The following is a 21,285-nucleotide window of genomic DNA, read 5'->3' as shown; positions in this document are numbered from 1 at the left end:
TCTTCCGGATCAGCATCTCCCCGCGCCGCGGGCGCCCAATGTCATGGGGCGCCGGCCTGGGCGGCGGGCGCGCCGCGGGGCCTCGGCTGCGGAGCTGCGGGCGGCGCGCAGGGCGCCGGAGAGGGGCGAGGCCGCCGCCGCGACGCGCCCGGCCCGCTCCAGAGGCGCGGCCGCGACGACGCTGAGCGCTGCAGTCCCGGGGACCGCTCGCGACCTCCTTTTTTCATTCACAAAAAAAGGAAAGGGGAAAAAAAAGAAAGAAAGGGAGGAAAAAGGGGGTGGAAATTGCGCTCCGGACGGCGGCCGTGGGAGGCCCCGCCCACCGCGGCGCGCGGTTGGTGGAAAGGGGCCTGGGGGGCGGAGAAAGGGCGGGGAGATGAGGGGATTGGGCGCCCTGGAGGCCCCGCCCCTCCTCGCCCCGCCCCGCCCGCTCTGGCCTCACCTCCCTCCCCTCCCCCGCCCGTGGGGACGCGGCGCAAAGGGTCGCGACCTGCCGCCCGGTGCCGGGAGTGTCCTTCTACCTGGCGGGGCGCACAGCCTCGCTGGACTCCCACGGGGTCGCCCCCTGTCCTCCAAGAGGCTGAGAAGAAACTATGAGAGGCATCATAATACGCCCTGGAAGGAAGGAATGCCAGTTGTGAAAGGGAACGCGACATTTTTACCTTGTCGCTTCAACCCAAGCCTCCACCACTCGCCCACGGGGAGGGAGACAGCATTTCTGTGCATGCCCTCTGCCGGGCTGCGAGTTTCCATGGCACTGGAGGGCCTCCCTCCCGCCCTCCCGGCTGCAGCCACAGCTTTGCCTCTTGACTGTCTACCACCTGTACCTGTTTCTCATGCAGACGCTCCCCTCCCCTTCTCCAGCGGCCCCCACTTCCCTTCCACCCCTCTGCTATTGTTGGCTGGGGTTCTCCAGTATCTTCTGTGCTATGGAAGAAATGAAGATACAAGCCCCTGAGGCGGCACCTGCGGGCTCTACTGCTCTGTAAAATAGAGAGGGCAAAAGGGGGTCACTTCTGCGAGGTGAGCAGTCCTCAAATGAAGTCTCCATGTTCAAGCCCAGTTTGATTTTGATGCTCTTGACTGCTAGTCATCACAACAGTCATAGTTCAGTCTGGTTTTGCACATTTGTCAATTACCTCTGGATGATTTTTAAAGCACAGCATGTCTCCCACCTACATCACACTAGTTTGTTTCAGAAGAGTTCCTGACCTCTTTCTTTCCATGCCCCCTCCTTTCTTCTGTTACACACACACCCTCTGCCCACTTCTTTGGAGAGCCTCAGAACTTCTGACTAGCCCTGGTGAGGGGTGGGCAATGCCTGACTACAGCCTGAGGGGCTCCTAGCAGTTTAGAGGCAGGTTCCACTCCAGTCTCCCACCCCTTCCAACACCCCTTCCCTCTCCACAGTCCCCTGGTAACTCCTCCTTCCCAGTGACATAACATCCTTAAACTTGTCTGCAATGGTGTCCCCTCCATCTAGCCCCATAAACACCCTCCCAAGGATACTACATGCTGTTGTTTTCCTGAAGCCTACAGTCAGGAGGCCTGGTCTGGGGACAGAACTCTCCATCCTGGTTCTAGGAAGCTGCCTGCGCAGCAGGCTCACAGCCAGTGCCAGCAAGCCCTCCTCTCCCTGTGGCTTGCAAGCTCCTCCCCAGTACCAACCCAACCTACACAGACCCTTCCCCCCACAGGTCTTGTGACATGAGCTCCACCCTCTGCTCCCCAGCAGTGCAGAATCTGGGGCACATAGCATTGCCTTCCTGAACTTAGGGCAAAGTTCAGAGCCAGCTGAGAGCAAAAGCAGGACTACTTCAATATGCAGAAACCTGGCAGGAGTCAAATCTAGAAATCCTAGAGTCTCTCAGCCTCCTTGTCCAGGGTTCATGGGGCACCACTAGTTCCCCACAAGGAGACAGGCCCCTTCTGAGCCTTTGCTCAAGCACTGAACAGTCTTCCTCTCCTCATCCTGGCTAATGCAAGCCTCAGCTTTGATTCCACTTTCTCCAGGGAGCCTTCCATGATTTCTCCTCTTCCCTGCATTCCCTTAATAATTCCAATGCTACTGCTCTCTCTCCCTCACTACTGAGAACATTTGCAGGAAGGAATTATGCTTATTCAAGAGTGTCCTTCCTGCTGTCCAGTGCCGGGCAACAAGTACTCAGTAGGTGCTTAGTAAGTGTCTGGTGGATGAATGAATGTATGAAGAGGAGAGCTTGGGAGGGGGGGGGAGTTGATCCCACACAGTGGCTACTCACATGCTGGCCAGTGAGGGCTTCCATAGGCTGTACCTGCCTGTCCTTCTGGCTGCTATCATTCTGTGCTCTCTCCAGGCTCCTGGCTGGGCTGCATGGAAGTGGATGGGGCAGGCAAAGAAGAAAGTGGGAGAAATAATGAGGCACTGTGAGTTACCCAAAGCACCACTATGAGGTCGGTCAGCCCAAAGGGAGGGTCCTATTCAGGGCAAAATCATGGCTTCTGTGGCCCAGGCCCAGAGGGCTGTGACACCCAGTCTAGGGGCCAAGACAGAGGCCATCCTAGAGAGTCAGAAAGCTAATGGAGACACAAGAACTGGGGTCATGGTCCTTTTCATGCTGTGGGCATTTGCACATTAAACTAGCTTGGCATCTGGAAGAGCAGCCTGTGGTCCACCAGGAAGCCTGGTTTCCATCCTCATGCAGCTATGTAACCTTGGACAAAGAGAGGGTTCTCCAGTGTAGATGTCAGCTTTCTTGTGTACAGGGGCTGGGTTAAGTGACCCAAGGTTCATTCCAGCACTGATAACTGATACAGTTTCCTAACATGAAGTTCTGTATTTTATTGGCCACCCTTTCCATTGGAACAGCAACTGACACATATTGAGATTCAGCAATAGATCAGCTGATGGCCTCCAAGACTGAGGATGGAAGAAGGAAGTCTTTGGGGAGAGGGGGAAGGAGGAAGGGTAAGCCATAGAGAGAGACTCTAATTCTGGAATCATCCCCACTTTCAACTTCCTTCAAAGGTCAATCACAATCTTGGGATCTGTTGAACCAAAGAATGTTCTAAAATTTCAGGATTTGGGCCTCCCTGGTGGCGCAAGGGGTTAAGCACCACACTATGAAGCAATTTGCAGCCTCTGCAACATGAGTTCAATCCCCAGCCAGCCAGGGAGCAACCCACATGGTGCAGCAGACCTCTCCTGTCTCGCCCGCTGCTCCCCTCAGCAGTGTATTTCAGTCAGTCTGCCTGTTCTGCTCCCCACTTTGTCTCTGGTGAATCCTCTCACCCCCAGCATCGCTGGCCTATACCCAGCTCTTGTACACAGAAATAAATCTTTAAATAAAATAAAATAAAATTTCAGGATTTAAGGGATGATCAAGAAAGGGCTTAGAGAAGCCAGTAGGACACCCCTGGAAGCAGCTGGCATTTTGTCATCATTAAAGGGTAGGTAAGAATTATATAAAATAAAATATTTAAATAAAAAAATAAAAAAATAAAGGGTAGGTAGGACAGGGTTCCCAGGACAGGGTTGTGACTAAGCAGAAGAAAGCCAGAGAAGAAGCAGCCCCCCAAGTTTGGTGTGGGTGGGGGTGTGGCACCAGTGTGAACACAGAAACTGAAGTTTTTTCTACAATCTCAGTTCTAGTCTCCTTTCTACCAGGAACTGGCCGTGGGCTGTTGGCGTGGAACTTAGTCTCTCTGGTCCTCCGCTGAGGATAACACGATGACTACCTGATCTTACAATCCTTCAAGGGCTGAGGCCAGGGATCATGTGCTCCTTCTAACTCTTCCTGCACTTCTGCCTGCCCCTCTCACAGACCTATGCTCTGTACCTCTATGGAAGGGGGTGGGAAGGTTTCAGCTCCCATTTGTGCCTAAGCCCCATGGGCTACCTATGGTGAGCAGACAGCTGAGAGGCATGGGGGAAGGAGTAGAGCTCTGACCGCCTAACCCGCCAGTGTTGGAGGGCATGCCCACTTTGGCCCTGGTGCCCTGTGGGTCTTCTGGGAAAAGGAAGAAACCAGGTGAGGCCGTAAAAGAGACACGAGTGAAACTTCTGTTCAGGACCCTCAAAACTCACGGGGGCCTTCCCTCAGCAGCCTTCCCTCAGCCACACCTTGGAGCTGGCAGGGGGGCTGCTCAAAGCAAGAACTGGGAACTCCACCTCAGTCTGTTCTGGCCAGGCAGCAAGCAGCCCCCTTGGCCCACTTACATCCTGGCTCTCCCTATAGGAAGCCACAGCCAAGATTGAGGCCTCCATGAAACATTCACGGCAGCTCTGAAGCAGAGAAACTTGGGTGCTTGCTGCTTTAGGTCATCAGTTACAGGTACCATCACTAACTCCTTGGGGAAATGTGTGGTCCACCCCACATCCCCTGAGATGCTGTGCCTGGAAGCTACTACCGGGCAGGCCCATGGCAGAGAGAAGTTAGGTGTTGTTATCTCTGCCCTGCTTTATAGGCAGGAAAGCATACAAGAGGGCGGGCAGAAAAAGCAGCCCAGTCAGCACAGCCAGACCCAGGATCCTTCACTTTAACCACTCTGCAGCCCTCCGGAGAGAGGGCAGCCTGTTCCTGGAGCCCCGCAGAGCTGCAAGTGAGAAGCTCTGAGGAGGCTGATCACCCCAAAATAGACTTGTTTTTTTTCACAACTTTTTCATGAGGCATTGGCATCTCTTGCAGCAAGGAAAAAAAATAACCTGAACTGTTAACAAATAAAGATTATAAAAAGCCCCAACTGTTCCCCATGGGTTTCCATGTGGCTATGGTGTTCTTGGGGGGTGGAGGCTGGGGGAGGAAGAGGGCTGGAATAGAGAGCAGGGGAGGTGTGTGTCCAGGATCCCCCAACCTCTCCTCTGACCCACTTTTCTCCCAGATAGCTGATTCTGCTAGAGCTCACAGGGATAATAATCCATGTCCTGGATGGGAAAGATTTTTGCTGACCCTCAGGAGTGCGTTATTGTTTAGTGCCTCCAGATAAAAGAATGTAAGGCACAGAACGGTGTGTCTTTAAAACATAATCACATAGCAAGGAGGCTGGCTCAATTAGACTGCCCACGTGGTGTTGGGGCAGGGGGCAAGATTTCTTTAGTAAATACTTGGAGGGCTCAGTGTTCTTGTGAAGAACAGCTCAGCCTGCACTCACACCCCCAGGGCCATTGCTGCCTGCCAGTAAGTTGGGACTGTAGCTGATTTTGACCAGGTTAAAGGATCATCACACAGCTATCCAGGAAAGGGCCTGGCCCTCCGCTACTCCTGGAGCCCCCCTTGTAGGGCTCTAGGCCAGCTCTAGAGTCACCCTGCACCCTCTGCCAGGTCAGAACTTTCCTGGTACTTGCACTCGAACAACGCAAGAAAGAGAATGGAGTAAAACGTGCCTGAGTTTAGAATGGAGTCCCTCTGCTCTCGGGGTCCTCAGAAAAAGGAACTGTTTGATCTAGATGACATCTGGGGAATCTCTGGGCCTGACTTTTTATATCAGGGAATAGGGTTCCCCAGCTCCCCAGAGCACTCTGCTCCCCACAAAGTCAAGGACCTACTCCATCATCTTTACTCCTTCCAGACCCCTCTCCTCCTTACCTCTCCCTTTCATCTCCCTTAGATTTTCTTCTACTGTTTCCACCTACTGGACAGAGATTTCTGTAAAAATAGATGCACGTGGCTCTGGCTGAGTCAGAGAGAGGACAGCCTGCGAGTTGAGCAGCCAGGACATGAGGGCCCCCATGGTACAATGCAAGCCCAGATGGCTCTGGGGCCAAGAAGCCTGGGGGTCAGGGAATGCTGCAGTTTCCCAAGCTGGTGACAGTGGCGAGGGACCAGTAGGACAGCTGCATTTTCTCTTGCCTCCTCTGGACCCCACAACTCTTTCTCAGCCTCTGGGCTGTCCAAGGGAATATTCAACTGTTCCAGAAATTAGAAATTGCAGCCCCCTCCCAGGGTCATGGTTTTTAAGTGGCTGAGAAGAGGGAAAGGCCTGTGTGGGGAGTTCAGTGTATCTCAGCCAAGGTGTTGCTCTGCAGCGGGTGGGCAGTCTCAGCTTACTGCCCCCAGGAAGGCATGAATGGCATGCAGAAAAGGGAAGTGGGCCAGACCACAGGGGGCTGATGTAAGACATGGGGGGGGGGGAAGCAGCAGGTACTTGAAGTGGGGCACTTCCCCAATATCAGGTCAGTCCACCAGACAACCCTTGGGCCAGGGCCCTGGGTGGAACAGCAGGACTGGCAGGATGATCTACACAGCCCCTTGGAAACATAGTTCAGGGGCCTCTCCCCATGCCTCAACTTGGTCTGGGCATGTGCTTGGGAAAATTCTCTACCCTCCTCCTTCTGGGAGATGTCCCCCCATCCCCCAGAGCTGTCAGAGCTTGAGCTGAGCTGTGGGTAGAGTCCTAGGGTTGGAGGCAGTGACAAGAGGAGACTCGGGTACTTACCTCTACCTCCACTGCAAAAGGGAAGATGCAACCGTGGGGCGAGGACTCCCACTATTCACACATGCAGAGCTGAGGCCTGGAGAGTCAAGGTGCTGGGGTGTGTCAGTCCAGGTGCAGACTGCAGCCTCCCTGGGCCTGAGCAGTGGAGGGGGGGACGTGGCAGATGGCGGGGGCGGGATGGGGGAGGGTCATTCACAGCCCTGCCAAGCTGAAGGCACATGACCTCCCCATGCAACCCAGTCATATAGCCTCTCCTGGGCCCCTGGAACAAAATGAGGCTTGTTTGCTCATTAGTCCGTTTAACCTTTCTTTCATCTATGAAATGCATGTGATGCTCCTACCAGACACTATGCTAGAGATTGTAAGGATTAAAATGGCAATGATGCCATTTTACCATTTATCCTTGTTATCAGGGAGGTTGAGTTTAAAAAGAATAATGTATTGCGAATTTATTATGTGCCCAGTACTACATGTAGTACCTCATTTAAACTTTGAAACAATCTTATAAGACGGTGCTATTATTATCCACCATTTGATAGATGAGGAAATTGAAGAAGCTTCAAGAAGGGATGTGACTTGCCAGAATTGAAAAACAGGCACAGAGAAAGGATTCCACTCCAGCAGCTGGCTCACAGCCTCCCAGAGGAGGCAGCACAGCCCCTGGGCCCTTCCAACCTCATGCCCTGATTTTCGAGAATTAACAAGCTGTTCTTAATTCATTAAAAAAAAAAAAAAAACTAACAGATGAAAAAACTGAGGCGCAGAACAGAAAACAGTCTGTGCAAGGTCACATGGCGAGCTTGTGGCCTTGTCAGTTCCTGTGCTGTGGCACCTCTGCTAGACTTTATCTCTGGGCTTCCGTTTATTTGCACATGCATGAAACTAGGCAGCTCCATTGAATCATCACCCTCCATTTTTAACTTCTGATTGTATGATGTTATCAGGTGAGGGTGTTTTCTGCCTCCAGGGAGGGTCAATTGGAGCCCAAAGGCTTTAGGGAGACAGAAAGCATTGAAGAAGGAATGGGCCAGCGGAGATAGCCTCAAAGTGGTCTCCCAAGATCCTCCCCCAGAGGGACTCAAGAATGTGGAAATGTTTTCATGCCTCAAAGCATGGATTTTTAACTCAGTAGATGGGACACACACACACACACACACATACACACACACATTTATATATATACCCAACAGGAGGAAGACAGAATCACTGTAACTTAGAACTGGAAGAAAGGTCATCTATAAGTGTGGACATCCAGATCCTTAAATGGCCATGTCACACAGCCCCATCTCAGCCAGGATGACAATACTGGGAGCCTGTACTCTCTCTCCCCCAAGGCCTTTGGCTGTCTTCCTCTCAGCCTTGGCCCCTCTAGTTTCTGCAGCTCTGCAAGAGCCCCATTAGGCCCAAGAAGTCTCCATTTCAACTTTGGCTCTTCCCAAAACAAAAGGTACACTGTCTCTGAGCTACTGCTTCGCAAGGAAGTGAGAGCAGGCTGACAGGGGAATCTGCTGGTAGGAATTCCTAGAGCAAGGCTGAGACTATGGAGTGCAGTTAGAAAGAGGAACAACATTGGGCTGGTGCAGGGCAAGTCAGGGAGAAAATTAGGGCTAAGAATGCTGCTGTTTCTTTTTGGAGAAATGGATCCTAACTGCCTAAAATATTGGGGAGCTCCCAGAGTTAGGGGGTGGTTAGGAGGGGTGGCCCAGTGTCCAGGAATGAGCAGGGCAGAATTGGTAGTGCAAGCATTCTGGTATTGGCAGTGGCTTTTCAGATGGGAGAGGGATAGAAGGTGGTCCCGGAATCCCAAGCTGTCACTGAGCTTCATCCTGGCCGGTGGCCACTCTGATTGACAAGAATGAAAAGGGCTGCTGGGTTGAGAGAGGTGGTCATCCACTTGCTCCCCCAGTTTCCCCTTCCTTCCTGGCCAGGTTCACAAAGCAGTAGAAGCCAAGCCTGCCCTGGTGGGGTGTCTGCCATTGCAGGTGGGATCCCCCACTTCCTATCCTGGGTCTGGTACCTCAGGTTGCTACACCCCATTGAGAGGCTGCTACACCTTGATGGGACTGATTCCTTAGCCTGATTCCTTAACCCTCTGGAAGAGATGGGATTCTGAGAAGTGCACCTTGGATAGAGTGCAAGCCGTGACCAGGTGAAGACAGGTGAGCAACAGGGCTCACTGGAGCTTCCTCTCTCTCCCTGGGCATAAAGAAAGGGCCCAGGGCTGGTCTCAGGATCAGTGGGGCAAGGGCCATAGACTTAACTGCTGCCTTTCCTCTGGGGCCTGACTGGCCTAACGCAGTTCCTTCTCCAGAAGCTGTGTCCTGGGCCAGGCGGGGTGGGAGGGAATGCCTGGGGAAACAACTCAGATTTTAAGGGCTGGGGCCCAGAGCACAGCCTATGGGAAGCCAGGTGAGGGACATGGTTATGGTATCCAGGGGTGGGACCAGCAGGCCTACCTCCTGATCAGTTCCCTCCCCATCCAGGGCTGTGCAGGGCCCAGAAATAAGGCACCTGGGGCTGGAGGCCTTGCTTTTCCATTGGACAGGTGAGCGTTCTTGGTGTCTTGGCCCAGCCCATGGCCCCTGCTGCGGTCTGCCCTCCGGCTCTTATTCTGACTTGGTCCTGGCCTCTGCCTCTCTACCTCCTGGGTGACTCACTCACACTGCTTTGGAATTTCACTCACTCACTTGGGTCCAGGAACAGTCCCTTCACTTGAACCCCACCTGTGATTAAGGGCTCCTTTAGTTAGAGACAACTGAGAGGTTGTGGAAAGGGAAGGCAGGCTGGAAAAGAGAGGGGGTGGGGGTGCTGCTGGACAGAAGGATTTCTTCCTCCTTCTGCTCACCTGCACTCAGGTAGAAAACAAACAACAAGAAAGCTATTGGCTTGTAGCAGTCAGACATACCTGACTGGCCAGTTGTAACTCAAGAACACAGCTACTGAGTATAAAGCTTAAACTGGCCACTGTGTTTCTAGGATTTCTGGACATTGGTTTACCCCTGTGCGAGTCTTAAAGGTTTGAATTGAATGCTGGATTGAATGTTGGGGTGACTGTCTTTCTCCAGGGCTTCCATATTACTCCAAATGATTTGAATTCTATTACCTCCCTGCTTTGAATACCATGTGAAGGAATGTCTTGTGTCTTGTTTAGAAATGCTTCCCTATCACAAAGTGATAAATATCATTTTCTATATTTTTCCTCAAATGTATTAATTTTATCTTTCCTTTTCAATCTCCATCATTTATTTTTATTAGTTGAAGTGTTTTTTATTTTTAAGAAAAATCATACTTTTTCAAAATGTTTCTGATTCTATAATTAATGAATGTTCATTAATAAATATTATTAATAATTACAGAAAACTTGGAAAAGATGAAACACTAAAAACCATAAAAATGTCACCTCCTAAAGATATCTAAAATATGTAATTGGTAGAATGCTACATGCATAATATTATGTTCCCTTTTATGTCCTAATTTTTCTGATAAAGGTTCATAGAACATTTAGAAGGTAGAAAAGAAGAAAAATTGTGTGTTTCACACCCTCTGAGAGTGTTCAATGTGCCCCCAATATTCTAACTGGCTGTTCAGGAACAGCGTGCTACACTGGTAAGAAGATTCCAAATTAGCACCATTATCCCCTCCCGTGCCAAGACTTTATAGCCATATCTTTGGTTAGGAGGCCCCATGTTCACCTCCTGGAATAGGGGCCCTTAACAGCCCAATATCACTCCAATGGCCAGTTGTAACTCAAATATCAGGAAAATATTTTACTGTTGAATATTCAACAAAACCATTTAAAGTACATAAAGTCAATCATTTAAATGATAAATAAGTTATGCCTCTGGAAGAAGTCTTCTTTTTCCTTTAAGTGTAAAATAAAAACAGATCATGATCATCATCATCAAAAACAAGCATTTTACCCCACAGTTTCTTGTTCGAGTTTTACCATGGCAAAACTATCAAACTCAGAATTTCAGCTTTCTTTTTCTTTTTTAAAAATCATTATCATTTATTATTCATCAAGGCCACATCTATTAAATATGGGAAAATCTTATTGTATGACTTTCATCCTGGAGAGAGTCCAGGTAGAATGGCAATAGTGCATTGTCTATTACTTGAAATTGTCTATTTTTAAAAAAAAATTTCAATTGAAGTAATGTTGGTTTACATCACTGTTTATAGTCTAAAAAATATAAGACACCCTCCCCCCACACACACACCACTGCCGCCTTCCAGGTGTTATTGCCATAGTGCACCGATGACCAACGCACCCGTGACCCACCACTTTAGTCTGTTATGCTCCCTCACCACTTCGTCCTCACCCTTCTCTCCTCTGGATTCCTCAGTTCTATAGTCAAGGGTCTAGGGTTAGTTTTTTAGTTTGGCTTTATCTGTTCCTTTGTTTGGTTTCTGTATATTCCACCTATAAGTGATACTATCCGGTATTTGTCTTTCTCCTTCTGACTTATTTTGCTTAGCATAATCCCTTCCAATTCCACCCATTTTGCCACAGTTTGTCTTTTTTGATCTCAGAGTAGAATTCCATTATGTATACATACATCTTCTTGATCCACTCATTCATTTTTGGGCATTTAGTTTGTTTCCATATTTTAACTATTATAAATAGTGCTACTATGAACATGAGAGTGCATGTTTCCTTTCAAATTAGTATTTTTGTGCCTTTTTGGTTGATACCCAGGAGTGGGATTCCTGGGTCATACAGTGGATCCATTCTGAATCTGTTGAGGAAGCTCCATCCTGTTTTCTCTAAAGGCTGAACCAGTCTACACCCCTACCAACAGTGTAAGAGGAGAACTTCACCTCTTTCTAATGAAACTATCAATAGTTGAATTCTATTTCACTGGATTGGTGATGTGAAATTTACTATACAGAAGCCTATTTAAATGAGGTTGGGGGCTAGAAGAAAAGAGCAAACAGCAAGTTACAGGCCCACTCTGCCTTGCATCTCTGATGGAAGTAATGTTGCTTCTCCACCAGAGCAGACAAGAGGAGGCTGTATAGGGGAAGTGCAAGCTCTTGTCTGGAACCTGCTCTCTCCAGTACACTTTTGTTGTTTCCGAATAGACCCATTTTGTTGGTGAAGCTTGTTTTTGTTTGAGCAAACCTGTTGGGTATATTGTAACTATATAGCCATATCTTTGGTTAGGAGGCCCCATGTTCACCTGGAATAGGGGCCCTTAACAGCCCAATATCACTCCAATGGCCAGCCCTGATACCTACTATTTTTCAATTGAGATTGGAAGCCGCTTACAAGTCATACAATCCTGTATGGAAAAACAATCCCTGTACCCATGGATTGGAGTTTTCAGAAAAATCTAAGATCTCACTTGTTAGGCAGTTACACCCTGGTACATGTAGGGTAAATGGAAATTATCGGGGTTTTTTCCTGCCCTCCCGCCATGGGCATCTATGGTCTTACATGCATGCCTGATGGCGACTTTTGGGTGGGTATGCGTGCGTAAGTGGGCACACATGCGCCAAGAGACTGAGCATATAAGAGAGGCAGCAGAGGATGAGGCAGAGCAGAAGACTGCAGTGGAGTGCAATAGAGATCAGCGAAGGGGCCACGAGAAAACACCAGAGAGTGAAGATTCACTGGGGGTTGGGAAGCTTCCTGGACCCCAGACCTCCCTGCCTGCCCTGCTCCTGGTAGCCACACCGTAAATGGTGTAGAAAGATCATTAAAGCCTGAAAAAGCCTCTGAGGGCTCCAGGACTCTTCCTTTACCTGTGTACCCAGATCCACAGAGAACCTGCTCTGTGCCTTCCTGGCGCTACAGTACACAAGAAAAGTTGAGAATGAGAGGTGGCGAAGGGGGCCATGGATGGCTGGGAAGGAGAGCGTGGAGAAGGTGGGGAGGTCAGGAGTCTCGGAGAATGGCTCCAAAACAACATTGTCATCATGTCCAGATCCTCCCTCGGCCTGCATGATTGAAACAGAGGTGATGGCCCCGAGTCTCTGAACCTGGGTTGGGTGGAAAGGGCAAGGACAGAGCTGGGGATCATGGGGTGCAATGGACAGCTTCTGTCTTCTAGTTCTGCTTGCAGAAATGCCTGTGCAGGCCCCAGTGCTCAGCCTCACCAGCAATAGGCACCACCATTTATAGACTGGGTCTTGGAGATCCAGTGGGGAAGTATGAGGCTGGGGGAGTGAGCAGAGGGGCCAGCTGCACCCGAGTGTAACATGGTCCAGATACTGGGCAGCCAGGCCAAGCAGCAAGAAGCCTCTACCTGTGGAGCCCAGCTGACTGGGCTCATAGTCAAGCTTAGGCCCCAAATTTCTGTGGAGAGGCTGGCACTGAAGAGCATGCCAGCAGGGGCCTCCCCGGTGGCACAGCGGTTGAGCGCTGGGTTGCGAAACTGCCCGCGGCCTCTGGCGCCAGTTCGATCCCCGGCTGCTCCCCGGCCACCAGAGGAGGGTCCCACATGGCGCACAGACCTCTCCTGCCGCCCGCTGCTCCCCTCAGCAGTGTACTTCGGTCCTTCTGCCTGCTCTGCTCCCCGCTCTGGCTCTGGTGAATTCTCTCACCCTCCCATGCTTCTGACTGTACCCAGTGCATGTATAAACAAAACAAACAAACAAACAAATAAATAAATAAAACATGCCTCTATTAAAAAAAAAAATTAAAAAAAAAAAAAAGAGCATGCCAGCAGGAGCGGGCCCACTGCTCATGCTACCACCCCTGGAGAGCAGACAAAATTTCTCCAGGAGCAGGTAGTGGGGAGGAAGGAGCTGCAGACTGTATTTTCAGTCCCCTTCACCCTTGCCCCCATCCTGCCACCCAATAGGAGGAGCCTGCACCAGCTGCAGCTGTAAATTCCTGGCAGGAACTTGGTGGCTGATTAAATGAATCTGGTTGGCAAAGGAGTCAGCTCCCCACACCAGCCAACTTGGAATAGTCTCCAGAGGCCGCCCTGGTGAAGAGAATCTCTCAAGGCTGCCTGGAGGAAGAACAGTGAGGGGCGGGAGTGGGGAGGGGTTTTGCAACCATCCAGGCAGGGTAGGTTCACAGTCAGTTCTAGGGATTTGAAAAAGGATTTTGGAGCCCTGGGCATTGTTTTCACAGGTTTTAATGGTAAGCAAGGGAAACAAGCAGCAAGGAGACAGCAATTTGAGCCCCTTCCCCCAGGGTGACGCCACCTTTTATCCCCTCCCTCCTAGGCTCAGGTGTGCACACTTGCACATTCACGCACAAACCCATGCTCAGGTGTCCATCAGGCACGCGTGCCAACACCCACATGCCTTCTGCATTAACAAGATCAAGGCCAAAGGTGATAGCCGCAGAGGCCAGTGGTGTAAAAAGCCCAACTAACCCACTTACCCTGCAGGAGGCCATTTGGCCCAGAGGGCTCCCACACCCAGAAGGAGCTGAAGGCAACCTCCCCTCAAGGCCCAATTGCTGGAGCTCTCTTTCAGACAATGCTAACTGTCAGCATAGGTTTAAAATAATTGTCACTTATTTCGCTGAGCATGATCCCTTCTAGCTCCATCCATGTTGCTGCAAACTGCATGTGTTTATCTTTTTTGATTGCTGAGTAATATTCCATGGTGTATATGTACCACATCTTCTTGATCCAGTCATCTATTTTTGGGCATTTGGGTTGCTTCCATAGTCAGAAAGAAAAAGAAAAATACTGGATGGTCTCACTCATAGCAGGAATTTAGAAAACCTAAATAAGAGACCAGGAAAAAGACTAATCAATACAAAGTAAAAATCAAAATCAACAAGCAACTATAAACCAGAGACACACTATGGGGGTGGGGTGGGGAGGGAGGGGCGGGAAAAGGAAGGACTAGTGTCAAAATAAGGGGGGGGGGGCAATTGTATGGGGAATATAACCAAAATGAAAATGCATGCATTGTGCAAAGATGAAAAAAGATGTAAGAATTACATAAAATAAAAATATTTAAATAAAAAAAATAATTGTCACCACAACCAGGCTTGAGGAGAGGTTTCACTTTTACAGGTGGTTGAACGCTCTCCAGTCAACAAACATTTATTAACTAGTTAACAGCAGGCACTGTGCCAGGCACTGACAGCTTGCTTTTACCATAGGACATGAGATTGTAAGGGCAAAATACAATCTGACAAGCAGACTTTTCAGACACACTGCAGTAGAATTCTGGAAAATACATTTATAAATCTCAGGGGAAAATCAGGAGATGGTTTAAAATTAGAAAAGTTGTGAACAAATTCTTTGGCTTTAATCTCTACAAACATTTAATGTATGACACTTGAAAGCAGCATAAAGTAATTTAGTATTTCCTTTTGATTGGCTATGCTAAAATGAAAGTTAAATATAGGAGGTTGAGGGAATTTATAAACATTGTTTTTGGGTCATAGCTGTGGGGTAAAGTGCACTTAATATAATCAAGTTGGAAAAAATTTAGAATTTAGAGTTTCTAAAGTACTTGGGACTTCACACACAGCTGTCAGAAGATTACATTCCTTGGAGTTTAGACCTCTGATTTTAAATATCCAGACTTTGTTTTTAAAAAAAACTTGGTATTGGACATTAGTCCAAGCTTTCACTTTGAAGATAGCTAGGATAACAATCAAAATTGTCCTGATGAAATGAACTGACCCTTCTGTTTTTCAAAATTATTAAGGAATTTGACAATTAAATGAATTCTTATTTCTCTTCACACTGGTAAAGTAAATACACATTTTTTCACTATTTGTCATTTTAAATATTCTAAAGCAAAAAAACAAAAATAAATAAATATTCTAAAGCAACAATTGAGCATTTAAAATCTGAAGGGTTTTAATTCACTAGTAAAAATTTTTTAGTAAGTAGCAATAGACAATATACAAGTATAATCTATTTTAAAAGTTAATACTTGTAAAAGGTTTAACCTTATTTATTTTTAATTTTTAAGTGAAAATTAAATCAACTTAAGCTAACAAAACATTAAGGATTAAAAAAATAATGCTCAAATTGTGGAGGTATAACTTAGTAAGACTTTTCTGGAAAATAATCAGATGGTATATGTAGTGACCCACTTAGATTCCCAGGATTGGTATTGGGCTAGGAGGAAGGGAGGGAGATTTCTCCTCCCCCTCTCGTTTATTCTAGGCTAGCAAATAATCAAATTAACATTAGGCAGATCCACAGGGTCAATTTGTTTTTAAATTATCAGCTTTCTACAGTTTGGCTACATAGGAATAAAAAAAATCCCAAGTGAATTGGACAAAATAAGGGTATATGTCATTCTGAACTAAGAAGACGGTAAGGGTTTAGCACTTTGAATAGTGGAAAGGCAACTTATGTAAAGAAAAATTCTACCGCAACTAGTTCCTGTTGTGTTGTAGTTATCTAGGATGACATTTGCCTTTCTGGATAAAGTCTTCTATTTGCTAACTGGAAATAAAGTCTTTTCTTAATAGATTTATTTTTATTTATTTATGCATACAAGAACTGGGCTGTAGGCCAGAGGTGCTGGGGGGGTGAGAGGATTCACCAGAGACAGAGAGGGGAGAAGAACAGGTAGATGTACTAAAATACACTGCTGAGGGGAGCAACGGTGAGACAGGAGAGGTCTGCTGTGCCAGCTCCCTGGCCAGGGATCGAAATCAAGCCGCAGTGAATGGCGATAGGCCTGGAAATAAAATTCTTTTTTTTTTTTTTTTTTTTTTTCCATGTTTTTATTTATTTATTTATTTGTTCGTTTGTTTCGTTTATACATGCACTGGGCACAGTCAGAAGCGCGGGAGGGTGAGAGAATTCACCAGAGCCAGAGCAGGGAGCAGAGCAGGCAGAAGGACCGAAGTACACTGCTGAGGGGAGCAGCGGGCGGCAGGAGAGGTCTGCGCACCATGTGGGACCCTCCTCCGGTGGCCGGGGAGCAGCCGGGAATCGAACCGGCGCCGCAGAGGCTGCGGGCAGCTTCGCAACCCAGCGCTCAACCGCTGCGCCACCGGGGAGGCCCTTGGAAATAAAATTCTTAATGATAGTTAGACAAAGAGTTTATTAAATAGTCAAAGTGAGAATTCAAACTCAGGAAGCAGTACAAAGCAATACCACAGTCTTTATTCTGCAAGAACAGTTCCAACAAACACTAGTTTGAGTTTAATTTATATCAGCAGGAATAGTGAATCATTGACATCAAGAATGTAAATACTTGACTGGGTGGACTAAGTAGCCTTGGCCTGAAGCTATGCTGATGCTAGAGGAAGCCAATGCTGGATTTAATCTCTTCCTTTCTAAAGAATGAACTGCAAGGATGCAAGGCTGGATCCCATTGGTTAAATCTTCTTTATCCAGTTCCTTGGTCACCCGTGGGGGTGAAAGACTGATTTTACCCACAAGAACCAGGTTATACATAACTGTTTCAAACTTCAAGTCTATACAGATAGTCTTACTAACTAATCTACAAGGGTAGGTAGGGGACATTTCCTAAAACACTTTACAGTATGTGTACATCTTGAAATTTTCCTAGGTTATTAGGTCTTTGATTGATGTCAGCTCAAATATAGCCCACCTGCTGAAGTGATGCATCTTGGGGTGACCTGCCCTATACTCCATCAATATAAGATTGTTTTAAGCTGAAGACATTTTTAATTTCAAGAGATGCGGAAAGAAGCCTTCTTACAGCTTCCTTGATCTGACTCACAGCAATTTCCTGGAAATAAATTTGCCATAAATTCTTTCTTCAGGATGGATTCCCGGAAGGCAGAATTCAAATAAAACCTACTCCAAATCCCTTCTCTGAGAGAGCAGCATGACCCTGAAAAAGACACAACGGCAACTCACATCTGTATGTACAACATTATCACAAATTTTCTTATCCTCATGTTTGTTCTGAAAACCAATTTGTATTTCCTAAAAAAAACCTACGTATTTTCCATAGAAGCTTTTTCCTCTCTTTCCCCTACTAAGTTAGACACTTATGCCTTTACCCTTCATTATTTCACTGGCCAGTTACTTCTTTTGTTGAATCTCAAGCACATACAAGTAAGCCTACCCTGCCCCATTAATTGTCTTTTTTTTTTTTTTTTATAGAGGCATGCTTTATTTATTTGTTTGCTGGTTTGTTTGTTTGTTTTGTTTATACATGCACTGGGTACAGTCAGAAGCGCGGGAGGGTGAGAGAATTCACCAGAGCCAGAGCAGGGAGCAGAGCAGGCAGAAGGACTGAAGTACACTGCTGAGGGGAGCAGCGGGCGGCAGGAGAGGTCTGCACGCCATGTGGGACCCTCCTCCGGTGGCCGGGGAGCAGCCAGGGATCGAACCGGCGCCGCAGAGGCCGCGGGCAGCTTCGCAACCCAGCGCTCAACCGCTGCGCCACCGGGGAGGCCCCCATTAATTGTCTTTTAATTCCAAAGCCTTCAATCAATAAACCTAAGAGAGTAGAAATTTTATTTCCTTATTTCACATATATAAATCCTCACTTTGAGGATATATCCTCACCATATAAGTGAGGATTCAAAACCACACACACACACACACACACACACACACATAAAGCCTTAAGTAAAATAACAGACTTTGGTCCAAGAAAATCCTAAAAAATTCACACAGGCTATTCATAATACCAGTTACAGTGGGGTAAGAAGAAGAAAAAAATAAATTCAATGTCATAGCCTATACAGCTGCCATAACAGAATACCGCAAATTGGGTGAGTTACAAACTGCAGAAAAGAAAACATTTCTCATAGTTCCAGAAGCTGGTAAGTCCAAGGTCAAGATTCCAGGAGATTTGGCATCTGGTGAAAGAAAGCCCGTTTACTGGTTCAAGCTCACATGCAGAAAGAGAGCAAGGCGCTCTCTGTGGCCTCTTTTATAAGGACACTCATTCCATTCACAAGGGCTGCACCCTCAAGACCTAAAGACCTCGCCTAATTACTCTGACATTGGGGATTAGCTTCCAGTGGAAGAATTGGGGGGACACGGTTATTCAGTCTATAGCAGTAAGTACCCTAAAAGAGGAGATTTAAATAAAGGATGGTATAGCCATAGGATGGAACTGTGTGACATTTTCCCCCTCTCTCTCCCTCTCCTTCTCTTCTCTCCCCCTCCACACTACCCTTTGTGCATATACACATAGCCTGATATCAATACAGAAAAATTAATACACAAAAAGATGGGGGAAGTATCACAAAATGTAAATTTTTATAAATAGTACTTATTTTTAGGTGGTGTTATTAAACTTTTCTGTGTATTTTTATATTTTCCAGATTTTTTTCTTGAAGATTTATTTATTTATGCATACAACATCTGGGGTACAGGCCAGAGGTGTGGGGGGTGAGAGGATTCACCAGACACAGAGTGGGGAGCAGAACAGGCAGACTGACTGAAATACACTGCTGAGGGGAGCAGTGGGTGAGTCAGGAGAGGTCTGCTTCGCCATGTGGGTAGCTCTCTGGCCAGGGATCAAACTCATGCTGCAGTGACTGTGGGCAACTTCATAGTGTTGCGTCTTAACTCCCTGCGCCACCAGGGAGGCCCCTATATTTTCCAGATTTTAAAAATAGATACCCTTTGATGGGTACAGGAGAAGAGAGGCACAAGAGGTGTGCAATACATTAAATTAGTTCATTTAGAAAGAAGAAAGGAAGGAAAATGTTTTGCTAGTTCTTTTCCTTCAGTAGTAAAATATCACTAAAGTAACACATTTTGCATAGATTTTTTCCCCTAAGGTATTTAATTGTGTGATTGCATCCCATATGGTATTGATGTAATGTAACTAAGTAGAAACACAAAGTTGCAACTTACATAAAAGACTAGTAATGTAAAAATATACATGTAAATGTATATGTAACAATATATATTGACTAGAAAGTTAGGGAGTGAATTGTTGATTATAAATAGCTTTTATTTTATTTTTATTTATTTATTTTTTTTAACTTTGGTGATCATTGTGTTTTATTTTTATTTTTTTAATTTTATTTAAATTTTATTTTTATATTCCCCATACAATTACAACCCCCTTATTTTGACCCCAAGCCCTCCTTTCCCCGCCCCCCACCACCCCCCAGAGAGTGTCTCTGGTTCGTGGTTGTTTGTTGATTTTGATATTTTCTTTCTTATAGTTATTCTTTTTCCTGGTCCCTTATTTAAGTTTTCTAGATTCCTGCTATGAGTGATACCATCTGGTATTTTTCTTTTTCTTTCTGGCTTATTTCGCTGAGCATGATCCCTTCCAGCGCCATCCATGTTACTGCAAATTGCATGTGTTCATCTTTTTTGAATGCTGAGTAATATTCCATGGTGTATACGTACCACATCTTCTTGATCCAGTCATCTATTTTTGGGCATTTGGGTTGGAGCACAACCTGCTGTCCGTGGCCTTCAAGAACGTGGTGGGCGGCAGCCGCTCCGCCTGGCACGTCATCTCGACCATCCAGCAGAAGACCAACGCCTCGGACAAGAAGTTGCAGTTGATTAAGGACTATCGGGAGAAAGTGGAGTCCGAGCTGAGGTCCATTTGCACCACCGTCCTGGAATTGTTGGATAAGTATTTAACAGCCAATGCAACTAATCCAGAGAGCAAGGTTTTCTATCTGAAAATGAAGGGAGATTACTTCCAGTACCTTGCCGAAGTTGCATGTGGTGATGATCGAAAACAAATGATAGATAATTCCCAGGGAGCTTACCAAGAGACTTTTGATACAAGCAAGAAAGAGATGCAACCCACACATCCCATCCGCCTGGGGCTGGCTCTTAACTTTTCTGTATTTTGCTATGAGATCTTTAATAACCCAGAGCTTGCCTGCACGCTGGCTAAAACGGCTTTGAACGAGGCCATTGCAGAACTTGATACACTGAATGAAGATTCGTAGAAAGACAGCACCCTCATCATGCAGTTGCTTAGCGACAACCTAACATTATGGACATCAGACAGTGCAGGAGAAGAATCTGATGCGGCAGAAGGGGCAGAAAACTAAATGCATACAGGGTGTCAGAGTTCTTCCCCTCAAGAGAAACCTTTTTACACATCTCCATTCCTTATTTCATTTGGATTTCCTATAGGGTTTCCTAAAGAAACCCATTCATGTGTATGGAATCAACTGTTTATAGTCTTTTCACACTGCAGCTTTGGAAAAACTCCATTCCTTGATTTGTGTTTGACCTGGCCTTCCTGGTGTGCAGTTACTGCTGTAGAAAAGTATTAATAGCTTCATTTCATAGAAACATGAGTAACTTCCAGACACTTATGTAGAGGACTAAAAGTGCACCTGGTATTTAGGTAATCTGAACCAGTTCTGCAGGTGACCGTGTTTTGTATTACTGTGAAGACATGAAGATGTAGCTCATTACATTAAAGCGTGTTCTGCGTCACTTCCTCATTTCTGCATTCTCTCTCTCTCTCTTCTTTGGGTTTCCTTTCAGCAAGCAACTTCTCCACGCCCTTCATGTATTCCTTGTTCATAGGAATCCAGAAGTATCAGATTGAATGGGAAAGCATTGACATTTCTGGGCCAGGGGTCACAATTTCAAGTGCCTCCTGTGTCCTGTGTGATGGAGGCTTGTGTGTCTGTGACAACAGGGAATTTCCTTATTCACTCTTCATTTGCTGCTGTTGAAGTTGATAACTTCACTTCCCAATAAAAATTCACTTACACTTCCTGCCTTTGTAGTTCTGGTATTCACTTTACTGTGTAACAGAAGTAGCATGTTGTTGCCAAAATACAAGCATTGCTTTTGGCAAAGTAAAGTGCATGTCATTTCTTAATACACTCGAAAGGGAAGATAAAGTACACAGTTCAAGTCTAAAACTTTAGTACTTTTCCATGCAGATTTGTGCACGTGTGAGAGGGTGTCCATTTTGTCTCGTGATTGTTACTTAGAGAGTTGGACCACTACTGTGTGTTGCTCATCATTGACTGTAGTCCCAAAAAGACTTGTG

The 21,285-nt window shown here is 46.7% G+C and overlaps 1 protein-coding gene across 1 annotated transcript; it reads left to right on the top strand.

Annotated features, from left to right (window-relative positions):
* The first annotated feature begins 11,834 nt into the window (after positions 1–11,834).
* Positions 11,835–20,323, top strand: LOC119234735 (14-3-3 protein theta-like). The gene is given in 3 exon segments (XM_054690688.1): positions 11,835–11,893; positions 12,175–12,294; positions 19,645–20,323. Coding segments are annotated over 3 exon segments (858 nt in total).
* The last annotated feature ends 962 nt before the right edge of the window (positions 20,324–21,285 follow it).

Source organism: Talpa occidentalis, unplaced genomic scaffold (assembly GCF_014898055.3).
Source record: "Talpa occidentalis isolate TD23 unplaced genomic scaffold, MPIMG_talOcc4v2.1 talOcc4.8, whole genome shotgun sequence".
NCBI lineage: Eukaryota > Metazoa > Chordata > Mammalia > Eulipotyphla > Talpidae > Talpa > Talpa occidentalis.
This window is presented reverse-complemented; position numbering and strand designations above follow the sequence as displayed.